At 49.9% G+C, this 22,035-nt stretch overlaps 1 protein-coding gene and 2 long non-coding RNA genes across 3 annotated transcripts; 2 read left to right on the forward strand and 1 right to left on the reverse strand.

Moving 5' to 3' along the window:
* The first annotated feature begins 993 nt into the window (after positions 1-993).
* Positions 994-14,026, forward strand: LOC137474844 (uncharacterized). The gene is made up of 3 exons (XR_010999521.1): positions 994-1,721; positions 11,148-11,367; positions 13,800-14,026. It is a non-coding gene; the product is annotated as an uncharacterized lncRNA (long non-coding RNA).
* Positions 3,472-21,512, reverse strand: ADA2 (adenosine deaminase 2). Its single transcript, XM_068191837.1, has 9 exons — positions 21,193-21,512; positions 18,679-18,904; positions 12,069-12,279; positions 8,536-8,663; positions 7,405-7,495; positions 6,996-7,104; positions 5,907-6,064; positions 4,887-5,089; positions 3,472-4,236 (listed from the first exon to the last, which is right to left on the reverse strand). The coding sequence occupies exons 1-9, from the start codon at positions 21,503-21,505 to the stop codon at positions 4,128-4,130; spliced, it is 1,548 nt and encodes a 515-aa protein (XP_068047938.1). The 5' UTR covers positions 21,506-21,512; the 3' UTR covers positions 3,472-4,127.
* Positions 5,088-6,065, forward strand: LOC137474843 (uncharacterized). Its single transcript, XR_010999520.1, has 2 exons — positions 5,088-5,607; positions 5,838-6,065. It is a non-coding gene; the product is annotated as an uncharacterized lncRNA (long non-coding RNA).
* Positions 21,513-22,035: the final 523 nt, after the last annotated feature.

Genomic DNA, 22,035 nt, shown 5'->3' on the forward strand with positions numbered 1-22,035 from the left:
TCTCTGTTTTCAACCATTTACTTTGCTCCTCTGTTCTTATTGGCATGATTTTTGACAGCAACCACTAGTGCTGGATCAGCCATTTCCTGGCAGTGAGTGACCAGGAGGCAAACATTTCATCCTCTAAATTGCCCCAAAGGCAGTCTAGGATGCTCTGCAGCAAACACTTGTGCTGCAAACAAAGCTCCATCCACCTCCCATTTAAACAAACTGAACCTGGAGAGGCCACAGGGAGTGACAGATGGGGAAGATAACAGCCATAAGGCTTTAGGTATTGCTATGGCTGCTTGAAGTAACTGCAGTAGGAGCTTCCATGAATTTTCTACTCTCCTTCCTTGCTCCTGAGTCTGGATGGAGACTGAAGCAGGCTCTTTTTGCCTCTTTCTGTTTGCTCAGCTATTGAAGCTCTCTCAAGCTGGCACTTTCTTCTCATGCCCACCAGCAGTACTTTGGGCAAAGAGCCTCACTTTGTACCCTGTAGTCACCTGATGCTCCACAACGCAATTATATGAAAAAAATTCACTTTCTTTGAAAAGAATGGGCTGATCATTTAGTCTTCTCCTCACTTCCCTCTATTCCCTTCCTAAAATCATGCTAAAAGGAGGTTAAATGACCTTCAGTAATTCCTTTACTGTCCCGTGCTGTAAGAACCACAGAGACGGTACAAAACTGTAGTGGGAGGAGAGGCAGCACGAGCAAATCCTGTCTGTCAGGTGGTCTCTGTATCCAAACACAGCCCTGAGCTGGATGCAGCTACTGTGGGGCTTGGGGAAGGGGGAACAGGGGACCTGTGTAGTGTGTTGGCCAGGACTCAGGACTGTGTTAGCTCCACAGGTCAAGTTGCCCTTTGCAGCATGCTGAGAAGGCATTTCAGGCTCCCTGATCACTCCAGGCTGAGTGATGTGAGACATCCCCCTCCACGGCATGTTCCAGATTAAAACCTCCCTTCAAATCCAGGTATCCCCTGTTCTTTTTAACAGGGAGACAAAAAGGAAAAAAAAAAAAAAAAGAAAAAAGGAAAAATAACCCACACGATTAAGACGGGTTTGAAAATTTAATTAGACTATGTTCTGAAAGAGACAAGCAAGAGAGCATTATATGTGATGTATTTGCCAACAAATGTGAGCAGGGAGCCAAGGTACTGGGCAAAAGGGAGTAGACTGGCAGCAAAACCCTTGGAATAGTGCTGCTAAAAGCCAAGTCTCAGTGAAGCCCTGCAGCCAAATTTACCCAAAGCTTGAATGGAGCTGAATGAATCGATCTTTTATAACTGCTGTGGTCCAGCCTAAAGTCCTCCTTTCTTGCACACCTGGAGCTAGACAGGCGAAGATGCAGCCTGGGCTTCTGAATCTGCACCTTTCTCCCAAGTAAGACATAGTCCAAGGAAGAGCAGATTCCCAGCAGGAAGGCGGGCTGGCCCTCCCTCTGCCACACACATTTTTGAGGGCTGCATCAGACCTGTGCCATTTTAAACCCCTGTGCTTTTTGCAGAAACCTGATTCTGCTGTAATCCTGAACATCACACACTGGTGGCTCCAGGCACTTGGCCCCATCACAGCACAGTTGTGAAGTAGGTAAATGACCATGTGCACAACAGGCTTTTCCTAGGAAAGCAAGAACCAATTGGACACAACAGGTAAACTGGTTCCAGCAAGCATTTGGCAAATGGAAGATCTAGCCCTGCAACTACTGCAGGTAATAAGGAGAAAGGAGGACTACAGGTAACCAAAAAGTGGTTCAGGACCTCAAGAGACCATTGCAGGAAGAGCTGAAAGCTTTCTGCTGTGGTAGAAAAGGAAGGGGCATGGGTCAACCTGTGTGAGGAGCTCAGCTCCTCCCACAATGGCTCTGTCATGATTAGCTTCACCTTGGCAGCAAAGAGGCTTATTTAAGGGAGAATCAACTCATGGCAAATAAAGATCTTCATCCATCCACATATAGCAAAGCTGAAAGATCAGGTTGCTGAGAGGGACAGGGCTTTGGGTCGCTGCTCAGCAGCTGTTCTGCTCGTTTGCTGTGGTTCTCCTCAGCAGCATTACTTGGGAAGTAAAGCACTTCCCAAGCCAGCATTTATAACCTGGCCATGACCAAAGCCTACCCTGGGGACTTGAGTCTGAGCTCTGTGTGCAACACCCATGCAGGAGGAGGGAGGGTGGCTCTGCTCTGGCTACTCCTCCAATATAAAACTCCTTCCCAGGACCAAATCTGTATCAAGGCCCAGGAGAGGTCAGTCTGTAAAACAAGCATCAGGATGCTTCAGAGGAAGATGCTGGGGGTGTGAGCAGAGAGAGCTGGAGTAGAAATAGCTGTGGCTGAAAAGGGCTGGGGGTGTAAGGCACTTAGGCCCCCCCAGTGGGCGAGGGGTGTGACTGGGTTCTCACTTTTTCATTTTGGTGGTTTGTGTTGCTGCCTTCTGCAATGCACACACCTGCGGTTTGTTGTGATTTTATATGTGTTCTGTGATGGGGTTTGTAGTGTGTGTGGTTTGGTTGGTTTTTATTTTCTCTGGGATAACCAGAGATGAAGTTGCAGCCTGTGAACTGTGGGCAATTTCACACAGGGCACACAGGCTGTGCAGCTTCATCCACTTCTGTAATAAGTGTGTTTGCCTCCTGCTAAGGTGTTCCAGCCAAGGTCAGTGGAAATAAACACTACGGCCAAGCTCCTTGAGACAATTAACAGAAAGCATAGAGCCAATTGGCCCAGGCTGGTCAGATTAGGAAACAACAGCCTTTGCAAGTCTGTGGTTCAGAGGAGGGAGACGTCTTTCAGCAGGAACTTTTGTCAATTCTCCCTTGACTGATGCAAACCAGCATGATTGTACCGAAGTCAGGGGAAGATGCTTTTTGATCCTGGCTGCATGCTTGGCATGTGTGAGCTGAAAGATTTTTCTGAATTTATTTAGCAATCTGCTTATCTGCTTAAGATTTCTTTTTTCTGTTTATTTTGTTTGTTTGATTGGTTGGTTTTGGTTTGGTTTTTTTTTTTTTTTAAGTCTCCCTGCAACTAGTTCTCCTTCTGATATTTTTGATGATGTTAAGACAAGGAATCAGCTTGTCAAGAGACTATATCTTGTGTGGGTTTTTTGGGTGGTTTTTTTGTTGTTTTGGTTTTTGTTTTTTGGTTTTTTTTTTTTTTTTTGCCAAGGAGCTGGAAACCACAGATGTCCAAATGAGCCCTGTGGATATCCACAGCAGTTCTCTACCAAGGTGAAAATCTCTCTGACAGGCTGAATAAAGCCACATTTGCACGATGAGTTCAGCAACAAAGGCTGGTAGTGGAACTCCCTGAAACCAAAAGGTGTTTCTTATAAATGTCTGTGTTAACACAGCCTTGTGCAGGGGGATAGTTTTAATCAAGCTGGGTCTGGGAAGCCAGGATGTTTTTGACTTAACCTGAAGTGTGTTTTGTCTTCCTTTTGACCAGAGGACAGGAAAAGACTTCGTAGTAAAAAAACTGCTGGCAACTGAGGCACCTCTCTTCTGGCTTTATGATCACTGTGCAACCAGGCTTAAATGTTCTGGGAGCAAGTTCCACCAGCTTGTTTCCAGCCATGGTAGGTCCTGAAATAGCAGACATCAGACCTATGACTGGTTCTTCGACCTAGCAGTGCTATTTTGGCAGCAGGCCCAGGGTTAAACATAACAAGAGTCATTTTCAGTCCTTGCTCTCTTGAAGGTCAGTGGCCCAAATGGTTGGATGTTTGTCTTAGCTGTTTCCGGACAAGGTCTGCATTTTGTAATGATAAGGCAAAATTTAGAGATCCTCATGTTGGCAATCTCCTGCTGACTCTAATTGGAAAACATGTTTTTCCTGAATAAGGATGTCAGGATTTGGTCATTGGCAATTTTAATTGTTTTGGCTCTTTTGAGCAGGGTGATTTCTTGTGGTTGCTCTAAAGGCTCACTGCTCCCTTTTACCTCCAGTCCATGAGTTTCACAGGATAGTGCAGCTCCTTCTTAGCTTTAAGCCCATTAAGCCTGGCTTAGCAGAGTCGCCCGCTGCCAGGTGAGACTTTGACGTCTATTCATCTGCTCAGGTCACATGGAAGAAGCAGTCTCCCTCTTAGCAATCAGTCTGGCTCACTCTAGCTTGCCAAATGCTTTCTGAGATGAGCCTTGTCCTCTCTACAGCTCCCTTAGAAAGCTATCAGAGAGGTCAGCCACAAATTGGTCCCATTTTTTCTGCCAGAGCTCTTTGGCCTTGGCTTTCTCATCCGGTAGCATGGCACTGTATCTGTGAGGAGGAGGAAAGTCAGTGTCAGGCAGGAGACAAGGGCAGCTATTTCAAGAGCAGCACCGAAATGAAAAGGCAGAAGGCAGCAAGAGATTAACCCTTGCAGGACATGCCTGCACCACACAGAGTAACATGGTATATAACAGACAGGAGCCGAGGAATGTGCAGGAAGGCCCTGGGCATCACATCCAAACTATTTTTTGGACATTCAGAACTGTCCAGTTAAAAGAAAAAGGGGTTAAACACACACAAACAAAATGCTAATTGTTTTCCTGTGTTTCCCAGATGAGTCATTGCAAACACTGCAGCAAGTCAAACTTTGGCAGAAAAAGACAAGTGATACAAAGACATACAATTTCTCCCAAATCCAGAACCAGGTGGTGGAGGCAAGGTCACAAAGAATGGAAAAGAAGGAATACACTGGGGCATGGAGTCAGAGAAAGACACTTGAGAACACAGTGGCAGAGAAGCCTCTGGGCTCCCTGCGTCCTGCCTTTGGACGAGACACACAGAGGAGATTTTGGATTGACCGAAGCCCAGCTCATGTGGCAGAGGAGACTCTGGGGCCAAAACCCAAATGCAAGCAAGGGGGGAAAGCTGATAGTCTCCTTATGAGTACTATGACAAGGTGAGAGAGGCGATGGACTTACTCTATGGAGTTGAGTGCAAGCTGTTTTAGGGTCCTCAGGTCAGCATTCATCCCTCCGATGGCCATGAACACCTCATAGAAGTCGTAAGAGACTCCCTTTGCCCCAAAGATGGGGGGATCATCGGGGCTGATCACAATGGGGTGCCCTTCAGCCATGAGGTCGGCTGCAGGGTGACTCCTCAAGTCAGCTACCAGCAGCAGGACCTGGGAGACAGCACCACGCCAGGTTATTGCTGCAGCTGTGTCACACTGACACCTGCCAGGGCTGCCTGTGACAGCAGGTAGTGGTCACGGAGGGACAGGCTCCAAAGGACTGTTCAGAATGTTTTCTGCTCTGAACTGCTGCAGGAGGAAGCAGCTTGTCTCCACAGACTGTACAAGGAGATAAATTTCTTAAAAAAACCACCTTAATGAAGTCCAGTGGGGTGAATAACTTGTGCTTATTTAGAGCAATTTGACTGTGAGCAATTCAGGAACAGTCTTTTGGTTACACATTTGCTGTGGTGCTTAGCTTGAGGTGTCTGGAGCTGGTATCAGGGTTCTCTCCCTTAAGGCTCACACCAGTAAATCTCCACCCAAAGTGTCCTTTCTGCTGCACCCAGGGGACAATGGCACCACGCTAATGTGCTGCAAAAGAGTTCCCACTGGTTATGAATTCTGCAAAACCAAGGACTTCCAGTTACAGTCCTGGCTTGTCAGCCTCTGGCCCTCCTGGCTTTGAAGTATTTTCAGTTGTGTCTCTTAAGGCACCTCTCACCTCTGTGTCTCTAGGCCTCATCTCCACTAGGGAGGACTGCCTTCCCGAGTTCCTCTGGACAGGAATTTAAATTATTTTTTTGCTGACTGGCATTGCAAGCCTTATATATATTCACAGTGTATGTCTACGTAGCAAACTGCAGTGTAAGGTGCTGCAAAGGAGCCTAAGCCAGCCTGTGTGCATCAAAACTTGTAGGTGCCCCCCAGCTGACCCTCACAGCGATGGTGAAGCCCTTTACAGTGACCCAGCCACATAACAACGTACCTGGTTGGAGATGGGACAGACTTCTACAGGAATATCCCTCTTCAGAGACAAATTTTTGGCTACTGGGTGTTTAATGAGAGCAAGTCCATGGCCAATCCTGCTGGTATTCAGTAGCAATGCATCCAGCACGTTATTGTCTACAGAGGTGCCCTGCCAGTCTGAGCAGAGACAGACAAGAGTCACTGCAGTGCTGTGAGGAAATAAAGCTTCTCAAACTGCTAGATGATTTTGTTAATAGAGGTCCCAGTTTGTGAGGTGAGAGGGTTGCTCATGCTCAGAGTTTCCACTTGCATTTTCAGTGAAACAGGGATCTAAATCTGCTCAGGATATTGGCCAGCACAGAGATACCCACTCATCTCACCTGGCTTTAGATGTTTCAGTATTGCTCTTGCAGCTGAGTTATTTATGCTGGACTCCATTACTTGTCAATGGAGAGAAGTAACAATTATTGGGGAGTAGCCTGTGCATTAGAGTGAGATGTATTGTGGCTTAGATGTGCTCGCTCCTGCCTGTGGCTATAAAGGGAGCCCAGGGTAACCACACTTGTTCTGTTGATGCCAACATGTAACACACAAGGCACGTGGCTCTCCTGGTTAGGATAAATCCCACCAATGCAGACTGAATAATATATTGCCCATAATAACACATTGCCCCAGGAATGAAGGGTACATCAGTTCCTTTGATAAGCCTGCTCAGTTAAGACTCAAGTCTGGCTCAAACATTATTTCACCTTTAAATGTAAAATGATGGTTGGGGGACTCTGCTGCTGCTGTGGATGGGAGGTGAGTGCTGTTCCAAGGGGGAAATGGCTACTAGCAACAACTCCTACATGTGACTCCTTGTCACACCAGGTCAAAGACGCTGAGCAATGTGACACCTACAGTCAAAAGCAGGGAGGGGTCATGTAGGAATGCCACAGCACCAAACTGACATAGGGAGAAGCATAGGGGAAACTGGTTATGTGCACGTGTATGCACGCACATCCTCTTGATACAGCCAGCAAGCAAGCCAGGCTTGCTGCTTCTGCTTTTTGCAAGATTTCAGTCTTGCCTCTGAAAGCAATAACAAGCTTTGAGTCCTCATGCTCACCAGTCTCCCCAGCATGGAAGAAGTATGGCAAGTTGACCCCCATGGAATATGGGATGGTCAGGGCATCCTTCAGGTCCCATAAAGAATGACCTTCGTCCTCATCACCAACCTGGGGGAAGGAAGAAAGGTATTTTTGAGCACGCTTGGGAAGATGGTGGGACTTACAGCTCTATATAAATGAGGTGCCAGCTGTGCTGAAATTACAGTGCTGTGGGGTAGGGAGCTGATTCTTTCAGGGGATTTTGTCAATTACCCTGAACAAAATCCTTAGCTGGAGGATTTGCAATTCATTAACACCGATTTCAGTGCAGCAGTGGAGGTTCTGGCTTTGGTATACAACATATGCCAGGGTATATATGTGGTTATATCACCAGGGGTTAATGTGAAGCCCCAGAAGAAATACAGTTACCAGGTCGAAGCCTGCCAGGGTGTCTGGGAAGCGGGCTCTGAGTGCCATGGCAGTGACGATGGCTTCTTTAATCTGGGAAACATTCAGCATCCTAGAGAGCAAGAGAGAGAAAGCGCTGCAGAAGCTGACTCCCATGGGCCTGCCTTCTCAGGGTTTGAGTTGTGAAATGGGGCCCCCAGGGGTATTTCCAAAATGAAAGTTGCCCTTGAATCTGACAACCAGCTTCAGGTCTCTAGAGGAACAGCAGTAGAAAATTGATATTATGAAACAAAACCCATGAATGACCAGGAAATGCCTGGCTAGACCCTGCTGTCACTTGTGTTGAGGCATGCTTGTCTAACTCACTGGATTTCCCGTTTACCGAGCAGGGAAGGGAACACAACAGTGTGGAGAGAAAATGTTTAATTATTTTGTTTCCTCACGGCTGTTTTGTTGGGAGGTGAAGCAGTAACTACGTTTCAAGAGAGTTTTACATTTAGGTTTCTTCTAGCCCTATCAAACTTCTGGGTGCATTTTGCAGACTGTCCATACTCAAGCTGGCCAGAGAGGCGAGCCAGCTCTGAACTGGAGAGGGCATTGTGCCAAACCAGAGCGACTAAGTGCTGCTGAGAGGTCTGCTCTACTTGCTGAGGATCACCTCACATGACTTCATGGCATCTGGCTGCCTTGGAGAGCAGCCTTGTGCCCGCCTGCCCGGGCAGCAGCACGAACATACCGTACACAGGCTGCAGGGGAGCAGCGTGTGCCGGGTGCCACGGGGACCTCTGCCACACCGAGTGCCCATGCTCAGGCACTGCCATCACTGCTTCAGTGTCTGCAGGGCTTGGGAGGAGAGCAGGCACGGCTTGGACACGCACACAGCAGCCCTGCCCGGGCTCGTTCCCGCTCCCGGGGTTCACGGACGCTCCTCTGGCGCGCCCCGCTCGCTGGGCATGCAGGCAGACCCCTATAGATGGGTTCTCACCCTCAGCCTTTCACATGTGCCAGGGAATGTCTCAGGAGTCAACGCCCCGGCTCTAACGACGCACGTGGACATTGCCAACTTTGGCACTCCAGCCCAGCATTGCCTCTCCCAGCCCTCCGCCCACCTCCGACACAGCACAGCTGCTCTTAGCCCTGCTCTGCCTCTACCTGTGCGCTGCAAATATAATCTTGGCTCCAACAAAGTCTGGATGCTCCTTCACGAACTGCCTGGTCACTTCCCGGTAGGCTGCCACAGACCATGATTTATTGTGCTCGGTGCCATCCAGTTCATACACCTGCAGCGTGAAAAGGACGTGACAAGCAGTAGTTAGAAGAGGCGTTTTACTGGAAGGTGGGAGAAACGAAGTGACAAAAACCTTGGGAGAAGCAGAGTGCTGTGGTCCTGAGAACAGAGCAGGAAAACAAAAGCAGTAAAATCTGTGCAGAACATGTCCTTCTTCAAGCCTCTACCAGCTGGCAAGAAACAAAGAGTGGGTTTCCTCCCTCCTATGTGATACAAGTCTCTCCGTGTTCAGATGTGGCAAGCAAACGCCCTTGAGAGCCCTGAGGAGACCGTGACTTCTTACTCCTGTCTGTATCCAACGCTGCAGTGTTTTGTCCAGCTGTCTGCAGCTCACACATGCTCTGTGCCTTGCAGTGGCAATCTGTCAGCTGAGGCAGCCCCAAGGCACGCGATGGCTGAGCTCCATAAGCTACCAGCTGAGCTGGACTCCTGCTCCCCTCTGCCAGAGGTTTGCTTCATGACCTTGAGTCAGTCATTTAGTCTTCCCATGCTTTCCCAGATCTCTGGCTGCAAACTGGGAAAAATAATCCTTCTGGCATGCTCTGTCTCATCAACTTGCTCTGGAGGTTCCTCTCTACCAGTGCTGTTCTCAGGGCTTTTGCCCTGATTTCAGCAGGGGTGGAGACCCTGAATCGATACTAACCCACAAAGGCCCTGCCTGCAGTCGCTCACAGACAGCAGCTGAAACCACTCCATCAGTTGTCCTCTCACCCTTTTCACCATTCTTTTCTCTGTCACCTTTCTCCTCCAGCCTTCAACTGCTCCACTTCACCCCCTAACTTCCTCTCTGGTGCTGTCCCTTGCAGGGATGCCCCTCGCAAAGCCCCACACCCTGTCACAATGTGATGTCCCCCTTGCAGGCACCAGCAGCCGTGGGGCAGCTGCAGATGCTCAAAGGGAATTTTCCCCAGCTGCAGCCCATGGGAATGTGAGACTTTACACAGCTGAATCTGCAAACACAGCTGGGCTTAGGGGGCTTTTCCACAGTGTTTGCTGTTTCACACTAAATCCCAGTTTCATTTACTTTACCTCAGGGGCCGCTTCTGGCAGGCTTTGCTGCAAGGAGAGCTCTTGCAGCCTCAGCGCTGCTGTCCAAGCCTTGTGGAGGATCTCCAGTCACACGAGCATCTTGCTATGCTTGTCACACCCTGCTCACCTTGACTTTCCCCATGAAGAATTTCCCTGCCTCTCACCCCAGCTTCAGCCTCGCTGTCCCTTCATTGCCCACACTGCCCTCCATCCCAGCATGGCCACGGCTCCTGGCATTCCCTGCTGTGGTACCCAGGCTGCAGGCAGCCTGCCTGGAGCTCACAGCGTTGGAGCTCACAGCGCTGGAGCTCACAGCACTGGAGCTCACAGCACTGGAGCTCACAGCGTTGGAGCTCACAGCACTGGAGCTCAGAGTGTTGGAGCTCACAGCTCTGGAGCTCACAGCACTGGAGCTCACAGCTCTGGAGCTCACAGCACTGGAGCTCACTGTGCTGGAGCTCAGCTCTGGAGCTCACTGCGCTGGAGCTCACAGCACTGGAGCTCAGCTCTGGAGCTCACAGCTCTGGAGCTCACCATGTTAGAGCTCACAGCGTTGGAGCTCACAGCACTGGAGCTCACAGCTCTGGAGCTCACCATGTTAGAGCTCACAGCGTTGGAGCTCACAGCACTGGAGCTCACAGCACTGGAGCTCACAGCGTTGGAGCTCACAGCACTGGAGCTCAGAGTGTTGGAGCTCACAGCTCTGGAGCTCACAGCACTGGAGCTCACAGCTCTGGAGCTCACAGCACTGGAGCTCACAGCGCTGGAGCTCACCGTGTTGGAGCTCACAGCGTTGGAGCTCACTGCACTGGAGCTCACAGCGCTGGAGCTCACTGTGCTGGAGCTCAGCTCTGGAGCTCACTGCGCTGGAGCTCACAGCACTGGAGCTCAGCTCTGGAGCTCACAGCTCTGGAGCTCACCATGTTAGAGCTCACAGCGTTGGAGCTCACAGCACTGGAGCTCACAGCTCTGGAGCTCACCATGTTAGAGCTCACAGCGTTGGAGCTCACAGCACTGGAGCTCACAGCTCTGGAGCTCACCATGTTAGAGCTCACAGCGTTGGAGCTCACAGCACTGGAGCTCACAGCTCTGGAGCTCACAGCGCTGGAGCTCACAGCGTTGGAGTTCACAGCACTGGAGCTCACTGCGTGTCAGCTGCTGGCTGCGGGCGAGCCCCCGGGCTCTGCAGGCTCCCAGCATCAGGCTCTGCTGCCGTCAGCATCAGGAGCTGGATGGGAAGCAAAGCTTCCCTGCCAAGCCTCTCTTCAAAAGGACTTCCAGCCGTGCTGGTGGTAAAGGCAGGGTATTTTCCAGTCAGGCCCACGCACTTGTATCAAGGCAGATACTCTTGGCCTGGAAACCTGTGTGGCCTGAGGGGACGCCAGCGCTCGCGCTGCCTCACAGACAGCGCAGGCATTTTGACATTGCTGTTATTTTCTCTTTCCAGGTACCCCAAAGACAGGTGGTGGATGAATTCAGAGCAACTGGCTTATGGCAACCCCCAGCAAAGTAAGACTCATGTAAACTTTGTGGACTTCCCTACGTCCTTTTTTTCTTCTTTCCCCCCTTTGCAATACATCCTTCTCCTCTCAGGCACAATAGACTGATAGAACTCCCACCCCCACAGAGTCCTGCATGGAGCTTGGCTGGAGAATTGCATGGGAAAGGTGTGTCTGCAGTGACAAAATTGTCACGGGGGGAGTGGGAACACTTAGGGTGGTGTGGTCTGCTGGTGCTTGGGGAGGCATTAGGGCAGAGTGGGTTTGTAGGACAGCCTGACCAGCTCTGGGTGACACGCAGGGAGAAAGGCCTGAACCATTACCAGATTTTGGTGTTAATAGCAATGAAAGCAGTAGTTCATACTTCATACACACAGCCAAAATTTTAGGTTGTCTGCAGATCGTGGGAGGTTGTGTTTTGCCAGTCGATTGACTCATCTGTTCAGAATAATTGTTCTGAAATAAGCTGAGGATTTAAAATAACGTAACTATTCCAGAATAAGTCTCTATCCAAGACAGGACATTTGTTCAGGGTAGCTGCCACAGAGCAGGTGATTCTGGTGCAGACAAAACTGAGCTACATCTTCCCAATGAGCAAGATTGTGACCCAGCTCCCAATCTGACTGTAAATGCAGTTCTGTGCCTGTGTCACAGCAGGTATCTCCCTTAGCCATTAAGAACAAAGAATCTCTCAAGCCCTTGCCTATGCAAATCTCCAAGACAGACGTTTGAATACGATCAAGGTTTTCCAGCATCCTTAGAAGGGCAGGTATGCAAACATCCAAAAACTGAATTCAAGATAGGGCTTGAGAAAAGTTATGGAGAAATAAGGATTTAAAAGATCACTAGAGAAGCCAAACCCCACGTACCGCAGGCAGGATAGCTCTTATCTCAACGTACTGTATGTTATCTTCATAGAGCTCCAGCAGCCCCTGGTAGAAATAGGCCTTGAACACAGGTGCGTAGCAGATAAGTCCAGAGGCAATGAGAAAGACTTCTTCAAATCTTTTCCAAATGAAAGTCTGAGAAGGGTAGGCCAGCTCAGGGGCATCTGTCACCAGGGTCAGGTTTCTCAGCAAGCTATAGAAAAGGGAGAAGAGAAGGAATGAGGAGAACAAACAGAGCCTGTTGGCGCTTCACTATAGCAGTGACTGGTGAAACTAGGAAGCATTCAGGTCATTTTTTTGACACCTGTATTTACTCCTCTAATGGCTGGCACAGAATTTGTAAGATACATGTTGAGCTGTAAGCAGGGTAGGAGTAGGTGCTTAAAACCTGCCCCGTCCCTTTTTCAAGGAACAGAGTTACAAAAGCAAGTATGGTGCTTTCATTTCAATAACACTCTGCTACCCAGGGTATCCCTAATCTGAAAATCTTTTCTATCAATTATATTCTGCTACCCAGGGTATCCCTAATCTGAAAGCAGGCATGCACATTATTCCTGCAGACAATACGTTTTCCCAAGAATCTTCAGTGCCAGTGCCAACACTTGGCCCTTTGTTCAGCACCTAAAAGGCAGATTGAGTTTACAGGAGATGCCATGTACTGGGCCACCACCAACCTGCTTGCTGAGCCCATAAGTTGTCCTGGTGTATTTTGACCTTTGTATTGTCAAAATATGCCATCCAAAAAAATGCGAGGGGAAGACAGTTCTGAATCAGAAATCATTTTTCCCAGCCACTGAGAACAAACCTGATGCCCCACCTGCCTTGCTGATAGCTACTTCAGGGAAACAGCTGATAAGAATCTCAGTCCTGGCTTTTCCTTAGAGTGATGGAAATGTATTTATTTCCTCCATACACTCAGCTGGCATATAAGCCTCTTTCAGAAATCCAGAGAGACAGTGGGTAGTTTTATCAAGCAGACTTTAGGGGAGCCAGTAAATTGCAAGAATATCTAATTGTGGGTGACAGCTTGCATTTAGGACATCTGTGCCACACCACCATCCTCTGGCAAGCTGATAGCCATAATCCCACCTGAAGCCCTTCCCCTGGCAACAGCCTTCCTTCTTCCACCTGAAGAGTAGTTCATCATAAATTTCTCCTACCAGTGGGCAAAGTCGAAATGGCAATGCAGGGGTGCTTAACTTCATTCCTGGGTGGACAAATGGAAGCCATCACAGAAACCTACAGATGTTTTCTTGCTGGCCCAATGCTTATCTCGTGTCAGGGGCTAAGCAGGTTCAGACAGAAATGCCTTCAGCCATGCTTCAGCTTTCATCTGGGTATATTGTTTCCCCTCAATAACAGCTACTGATCTTTAATAATGTTTCCTGTTTGATGTCTTGGCCCCCATCCTCGTGCAGTGCTCTGCTCTGTTATATGGGAGGTGTGGCTTTGATTTGTGATCTTATTATCTTCATCCAGGACACTTCTGTGGATGGAATTAAACCCCCACAGCCCCCCTACAGATGTCAAATGTGATCTGGTCCAAATTCATAAACTGAGGCATCCTGGACAGATATGCCTTTTGAATCCCTCCATCCTGCCCGTAAAACAGAGCCTGTTTCCCTAGGATTTGCCTGCTGTTGCACTCTCCAAGGATTCTCTTCCAGGGCCTGCAGTTTCATTTCTTCCACACTCTGTTAATTTCTTTGCCAGGAACTATTTTAGAAGCAAACCTGTACATAAAAGAGATGCTACTACTGTTAAGGACGAGACTTTAAGTGCTCAACAGTCAGGAAAATTCAGAATTAAGGTTTCCACAGCAACTTGGGCTCTGCCCTGCCATGCATTACAACAGGGGCTTTGGTTATCGCAGGACGCTGGGCAACCCCAGCTCCTGTTCAGTAATCCATGCAACCAGAGAAGACCGAGCTGGACCACGGAAGGGGCGGGCAGCGAGGAGCAGGCAGCAGCCGGAGACACCACGGCATCACCCTAGAAACCAGGAATGCAGGAGTCGGGAGCATCCCGGAGGCGCTGATCCAGCAGCCCGAGCTGCGGAGGGGGCAGAAAGGGTGTGCTGCTGCTCCTCAGGGAGGTTTCGTGTGGGAAGAGCTGGGGGAAGGAGCATTTTCCCCTTCCCTCGTGGCCGAAGGGCAGCTCCCCTCCAGCTCGGCACCTGCCCGGAGCCGGGAGCCGAGCGGGGCTGTTCCCACCGGCGCTGCGAGCGCCCAGGGAAAAACCTCCCCGTGGATCAAAAGGCCGTGCAAGCCCGTTCTCGCCACTCCAGGCAGCTCCGTTTCAGATAAGGATGGGCGCTTCGTCGGGCTCCCACCACTTTCTGCCCTTGTCCTGTGAGAACTCGGCTCCTCCAGCAATGAGCGCACGCAGGGCTCTGCTCCCTGCCTTTAAATCTGGCTGCACAAACTCGCGGTTGTTTACTTAGCCTGTGCTCTTGGGCTAGAAACAGCAATAAATCCCCACACCACCCTGCTCCTAAAAGCACATAAATCAAATTGTACTTCTCTTTATAATCCCCTTCCCTTTGAGACTGATTATTGATCCTTACAACTGCTGAAGATTTATTGCACAATAGTGATCCATCCTTGATAACCAGATAATCTCCTAAGGGTTCGGGGGCTTTCGCCATCAGTAGCTCATGCAAAGCTTCATAAATACATTCTTTTTTTGCTTCTTTTCTGGAATGGCCCTTCACCAGTGATCAGGTGCAGACTACAAACAGCCTTCCATGTCATGTCATATATGCACTGAACAATGCTATTGCAATGCATATGCCCAAAGGGGCACAGCTAAAATGACTTGCCAAGGATTATTTACTTTCATCTGTGGGTTTGCTTTCTCTTTTCCTAGGTTTTTTCCCCCTTTTCCTTTCCTTTCCTGTGCTATATAATACAGAAGTGAAAGGGTTTGTTGCCTTGTTTTTAAAGGGATTCTTTTTCCTGCTCCTTTTTCTGTTCTCGATGGGTAATTATGCCCCTCTCCTCACCGTAGTATCTAAATGTCTTCCAGTGGTGCATTAAATAGTGTGACTAACATCTGTCACATGTGGTTCATTCGCTTTCTCTCGCTCTCTCTCATCCCCTCTTCTTCTCCCCAAGGGGAGACTTGTAGAGGGAGCGGAGTGCTTTGTTTCTGTAGTGGATTTTTATTCCTTTTTTCCCCCTCTTACTGCACACACTGCCCTATTTTTCTGTGAGATAAGGCAGTCAGAAGACAGAGGGGAAGGTGATGGCAGCCCGGGCAGCCACCAGCGCCCAGGGGAGTTGTCCCTGAAGCCTCGGCCGTGGTGTCAGCTCCCTCACAGATGACTTCATCCTGGTGATAGAGAGCTCTGCTGGGCACGGCCTCAGTCCCTGTGCTGCTGGTGGGGGCTGTGCGGTGGTATTTTACAAATATCTGGAATGTCAATGCTGCTTCCCTAAATATCTGGGGGCATGCTCTTGCTTTGGAGATGGCAGCCATTATGTTGCTTCTTGAGGGAAAGAATGGCATTCTCCTGTATCGTAATTGATTGTGAAGAAAATAAGTGAGGATTGTTTTTCCTTTTAAGTAGGAAAGCAAAATTCCCTTCCTTTCACTGTCCCTTGGCCCGTGGTCTCCTGGCTCTCCTAACAGCATCCTTTTGGAAGCTCACTAGTAACACAATACTCCGGGGTCTTGGCCCATGGGATGTGTGTTTTGAATAGGAATGATCAGACTTTCTCTTGAGGGAAACAAACAAAAGGAGTCCCTTCCAAAGCATACACACACACACGTGCACGCACGTATATGTACCTAAAAATGCAAACAGCAAAAAAAATCTTGCAGATTCCCCTTTCTTCCACCCCTTCCTGGTCAGAAATGCTGTAAGGTGAAAGAGGTGCAGCTTCTCAGAAACATTTCCATTGTTCCTTCACATTTGTTGATCCACCCTGTCTTGCATGAGAGCCCTTCCCTGCTGCCATATTCCCTTGATACTTCCTTGAAACCACCCAACTATCCATCCGTTCTTTCCTCTGACATCTGCTTTCTCTCAGCTTGTCAGTGCTCAAGGGCAAAGAGGAGTGCAGGAGAGAGGTAGCCTGGGATGCACATGTTCAAGAGACTGGGAGAGTTTCCAGAAACTGAGAAGCAGAACAGATTGGGGCCTATTCCTGGCTAGAGACCTATTTCCAGACGGCCAAAAACATTCCTAACCCCTAGACTAGCGCCCAGGGATTAGATGAGAATAGGAGGGGAAGTGCCTCAGTGTGGCTGTTGTTGGTGTGTTTGCACATTATGCGCAATGACTCCTCTGTGATTTTGTGGTGATGAGCACAGAAGGGCAAGAAATGAAGGACAACATACTTAAATGGATAAGCGAGCACCCAGGATGCCAGAGATCCAAGTTTGTTCTTGGCTCAGGCTCATGTTTGCTGAGGAAAATCACTTCATTGGCCTCTGCCTCGGTTTCCCCTCCACACCTGGGAAGACCCTCTGTGCAGTGCCTGCCACTCTGAAGTCCTGCTCTGACTTGTGGCCACCAAACACTGTCAGGCAAATACAAAAGAAGAGGAATGTGGCAGTACTGCCTCTGAAAACAAGTGTTTCCACACAGGAACAGAGGGAGCCACACGATGCACAGCCCCAGTCACCCAGGTGTCCAGGGTATACAGGATGCCCTGCCCTTCAGCCTCTGCCAGAAAGTGGCATCATGCCATGGAAACACAACTTAAGTGCGACGAAGGGCTGCTCCTGAGACACTTCTCAATGCCCAGTGCAATTGCTTGTGCTTTAAGGAAGTGAAGCTGTTTCAAAATCCAGTCCCTTGCACATTATTTATGGGTCTCCTGGTGTGGTTGAAGAGAGCTGGTGCTGTCGTCTTTCCTTCCTCATCACTCCCAGCAGAAATGGAAGGGAGCTAATGGGGAACCAGTTTCCTCTCTCTGGAAGACAGAGATCGGTGACTTCTCACTGGATCTTATTTCGTCCATGACGTGTCAGGGCAGTTGAGCCTCAGGATATAAAAGGTCAAGAGCCCAGGGTCTGGCACTTTCTTCGTCCCTTCTGGAGTTCCATAAGAGAGGGACGGTGGATGCCCTGGAGAGTCAGACCCCTGTGCCCTGCCCCATTGCTGGTTTTGGGGAAGGAAGGCAATGCCACAAGCTCCTCAGCTTCCCAGCCTGCCCTCCTTCCCAGAACTGCAGGGCACAGAGCCCAGACAGCTTCCACGTGGAGGGGATACCAGCTCACTAAGAGTTAAAAGGTCTCTATTTAAGAGCACACAACCTCGCTGAAGAGCACTGCAGTAAAACCCACCAAGTTTCACTTCGGAAATGTTGGAATGAGGGTCATCTGCATTGCCTTAATCCAGCCCTCTCCTTGTGTGTTGGCATGGCAATACTGTCTGTGATTACATGACACCCCACACTTTTTTTTCTGCAGACCCCAGGCCCCAGAGCGCCACGGACAGCGGTGCCCTCTGAATGGATGGCTACTCAATATTTTCCTTTGTCCTCATCGCTCAGTGTCTGACTTCATGCATTATTTAGCATGCTCTCTCCAGCCCCCCACACACCACGGCAGAGCTGCATGCTTCCTCTTGGCCTTTTCAGCAGGGCTTTGTCCCGGGATCAACGGCCCCTGGATGGGGAGATAGGACTCTGTCTTCCCATCACCACTGGCTAGAGAGGGAGCCAGGCTCTTCCCAGCCACCTGTAAGTGAATAAATGCCAGGTGGTTCAGATGAGCCCGGCCCTGATAAAAGGCTGCCAGCAGTAAAGGCAGGAGCTGCCTGCAGGGAAGGGAGCTCCTGCAGGAGGGTGAGTGATGCTCTGGGGCACCAGCTGAGGTGTGAGCACCTGGACAGCTGCAGGAGCCTTGCCTGTAAGGGCAGAAGCTCTGTTAGCAGGAGGGTGTTTGAGGGGAAGGAGCCCCAAACCAGGCAGGGGTCCTGTGTGTGGGGTTCCTTGGCTCAGCCAGTGCCCAGGAGGGCAAGCCACAGCTCCTGGTGCCTGTTGGGAATGAGTGCCTCATGCTTCCAGGTGGTGGGTGCCAGTGGGGTTTCAAAGGCAGGCCTCAGAAAATAAGTTTGGTGTTTGGAGGGACAGTTGGGTTGGGTTTTATTTTGGGAAGTTTGAGAGGTTTTGCTAGTGCCGTAATTAACATAAACTGCCCATCTTCTTGCTCTGAATCAAAACAATGACTTTGCAAAGGACTTTTCTGCTGTTGGGGAGAGCCTGTTCATCAGCTACCTGGCTTCCTCATCCAGTTTTTGGATTCCTCACTGGATGAGGCACCATGCAGCCCCGTCCTACACCGAGAGCCCATTCATCCTGGGTGCTGAGGAGAGTTGGAGACAGGTCTCATAAATCCACTTCAGCTACTGTCCTCAGCATGTCTGTACAGAGGGCCGGAGAGAGTGTGCCCAGAAAAAACCCGTTTTTATGGTCCCTGACTCCGGCGCACTTAACGCCGCAGCCTCCAAGCTCTTACCATGCTATTTCCTTTTCCACGTGCACAGCCCTAGACGGAGCTCCTCACTCGCAGAGCAGCGAGCGGAAGGGAAAAACTGGACCAGAATGCTCCGACAGGCTGGCCACCCCTCTCCACTCACCCTCTGTCAAACTCGGCCACGTCCCTCAGCTGTCGCCGGTAGGTGTCCAGCAGGAGCCACTGGGAGCACTGGGCTGGCGGCGGGCGGCCGGGGCGCGGCCGGGAGAAGCGGAAGCGCACGGAGCCCGCGGGCGTGAAGCAGATGTAGCAGTCGGGCAGGTAGGAGGCATTGAACACCAGCCAGCCCGCGCTCAGCAGGGCGAAGTCGTGCAGGTGGAGCACAGCACCTGGCGGGGGACAAGGACGTCCTGATGAGCCCAGGCAGCTGGGAAGAAGGCTTAATGCGGTAACAGTTTGTCTGCCCGCCCGGGGCTGTCTGGAAGTGCTCCTAGAAGGATGGGAGCGAGCTCTCCCAGCGAGGGCTGCGCGGCTGCTCTGCCTCCCCCAGGCTGGAGGATGCGGCCCCTCCACATCAGACACTGGGCAGGCAGAGCGTGACAGCTCCCTGGGAGCACAGGGAGGGGGGAAATCGAGAGGGAGCTCTGCTTCTCCACTGGGATGGAAAATGCTCCGAGTTACCAAAGGTCTTTCAGGCAGACTTTGCTGTGAGCTGGCTCAGGCCCCACTGTTTTAAAGGGAAACTTGCACAGGAGGCAGCAGTTTACAAGGCATGCTGGCTGAAGCACACCTGAAGCAAGGCTCTGTATCTAAGCTGTTTGGATCCCAACTTCAATTTTTGTGTCTAGTGCGTGTCTCTTCTTTCAACTCTCTGGAACTCTGGCATACACCAAAATCCCAGACCACGTTACTCTGGGGAATTGCACTCGGATGCAGAAGTACAATTTACTTCTGTGCCTTATCAAAAGCATGCTCGCTTACATTGTACATCTGCTGCTGGCCAGCACGAAGGGCCTCTGGGGCACTCTGTTATTGTGCAGTATGTGGGCAGCTGCAAGTCTTCCTGGCACGGGAAGCATCCTCTGTATGCTCACCTTCCTTATCATTTCGTTTTGCTGAAATCTCTCCTTTTCCAGAAACTCCTGGTGTTACTGGTGCTTGAACTAAGCCTCACCTTTGTAAAGGGAAGATACTGTGAGAGCTGAAGTCTTAGATATGTATTTTATTAGTCTAGGGGAGACGTCTTAGTCAAAATGGCTTTGATGCCCTTAAGGGTAAAGGGAGAACATGAACAGCGAGAACAAGACACAAGACTGGTATGTATTTGACATTAGATTAAGTTCCAGACTATAATTTATAGTGGACTAATCTAATATAGACTCATGTCTCTGATCTCCCACTGCAGAGGGTCTGGTTGTAAAGATGCTGAGGAGCTGTGGTTGCTGCTCTCAGCAGAGCTGGTGCACCAAACTGGGCAGGCTGCAGCTGTCTGACCCTCCTCTGGCTGGCAGTGTCACCTTCTTCCCTATGAGAGCAGCAACAGACATTACAATTGTGCTTGAAACAACTGGAACTCCCAGAGGCTCTGATCAAATCCTACTCAAACAGCTACAAGGATGTGATCTTGCCCCTAAAATCTTACAGCCCTTGCAAAGAATCCAAGAGCCCATTTAAACATTGCCTGGATTGAAAAGCGTTATCTGTTTTGACTCCCGCTTGGTATCAACGGTACTGGAGGTGAAGAGGGGACTACTTTTAAATTTCTCACTGTTCAATTCGGCCATGAAAGGACAATGACATTTCTGACACACTAATCGTTTACGGTAACGGATTGGGATGCTGCAAGACTGGGATCTCCATCCCACAGCGGAGACTGGGAGGGAGAAGTTGGGAAGATTGCTCAGGGCCACATCCAATCTGGCCGTGAACACTTCCAGGGATGGGGCAGCCACAGCTTCTCTGGGCAGCCTGTTCCAGTGCCTCACCACCCTCTGAGTAGACTTAGTAATATCTAATCTAAATCTCTCCTCTTTTAATTCAATACTGATCCCCCTGGTCCTGTCATTACCTGCCCAGGTAAAAATGTTGCTCCCTCTCCCTTTTATAAACTCACTTTAGGTGCTGGAAGTACACAGGCTTTGCCTTGTACACAACAAGCAATGAAAATAAAGATTTCAGTGTTAGAGGTAGCCCCTTCCTCCTCTAGTGCCCCCAGACTTGCCAGCACACTTCCAGGTCTGCTACAGAACCACCTGCAGACACACTTCGTGGGGGATGGAACATTTTTGGCTGAGATACAGAATAAGGTTGGTAGCCTGTTTGTGGAATGTGTATGTGGGAAAAAGAGAGGCCCTGGCTGGAACATGCTGACTAAATGGGGATGTCTGTTAGTTCTTCTTGTCTTTGCTTCCTCTGTCCCTTCTCCACTCTTGAAAACTTAAGGATCCATATTGTAAGTTAAATCAAATGCCACAATTGCTGGAAATGTGTATTCACTCAATCCATCCCCCTCTTCCTCTCTCCCCCTACCCCATCCCTGAGCTCGAAGTCTGGGCTTTTCCTGAAGCCCAATGAGCACAATTTATGGCTCTCAGAAGCTTGTCTCCCACATCCTGTGTTTTGTCCCAGCTCAGAAAGCAAAGGATGAGTAAGATGAGACTCCTTAAGCCAAGCCTACCTTTAGGCATGCGCTTTAAGATGCTGAACACCGTGCTCTGATCAATGAGGCTTTTTGCCCGGAAGAAGTGCATGCTTGGAGGAAACTGTCCTGTAGTTATGGCTGTTTCCACTTCCTTCTTCTTGAGGTTTACGAGCTTTGTACTGAGCTGCTGCTCCTGCCTGCTCAGCACCAAGTTGCCACCTGTCTGATGGGCTTTCTCCTCCTGCATCAGGGAGTCCCGGTCCTTCCAGAGAGGGATGGGAAGGCAGAGGGAAGCCAGGCTCAGGAGAAGGTATGCCAGCCTCATGCTTTGCCCAGGTGGAGGTTTCATCTTAGAGCTGCACCTTGACAGGGAGAAAAGACTGAGGCATTAGCAGAGGTCAGAAGGGAGCACCTCGGCAGTGGGCTGTGAAGTTGTTGGCCCATCATGCAGAGGCAGTGGGTTAATGGGATGCTCAGAACTGGCAGGGACACCTGGTACCAATGTCCCCTGAATTTAGGGCTATCGGATCAGCACGCTCCCAAGGGCTGCTGACTACGCACAGCAAGGCTGGGTAGGGTGAAGAGCTGCTGCTCCTTGGATCACACTGGCAGCACATCATGCAGTAAGGCAAAGGCCCAGCCCTGGAATGGGGGATTCAGCATGTTGCTTGCAATCTAAGAGGGAGCTCTCATTGGATAAGGTGTGCTGGTGCCAAGGTGCTGGCTGTGCTGATAATGTCTAGGTAAGGGGCTTGGCTCGAACTGATCAGATCCCGATTCCCTCCAGTTGATAGAAGATCTTGTTGCACCCTTTTAGTATATTCCAGCTATCCAAAGGGTTAATTTACAGGCAGGATAACCCAAGGCTTTCTCTGCAGT

This window comes from Anomalospiza imberbis, chromosome 5 (genome assembly GCF_031753505.1).
Source record: "Anomalospiza imberbis isolate Cuckoo-Finch-1a 21T00152 chromosome 5, ASM3175350v1, whole genome shotgun sequence".
NCBI classification, from domain to species: Eukaryota; Metazoa; Chordata; class Aves; order Passeriformes; family Viduidae; genus Anomalospiza; species Anomalospiza imberbis.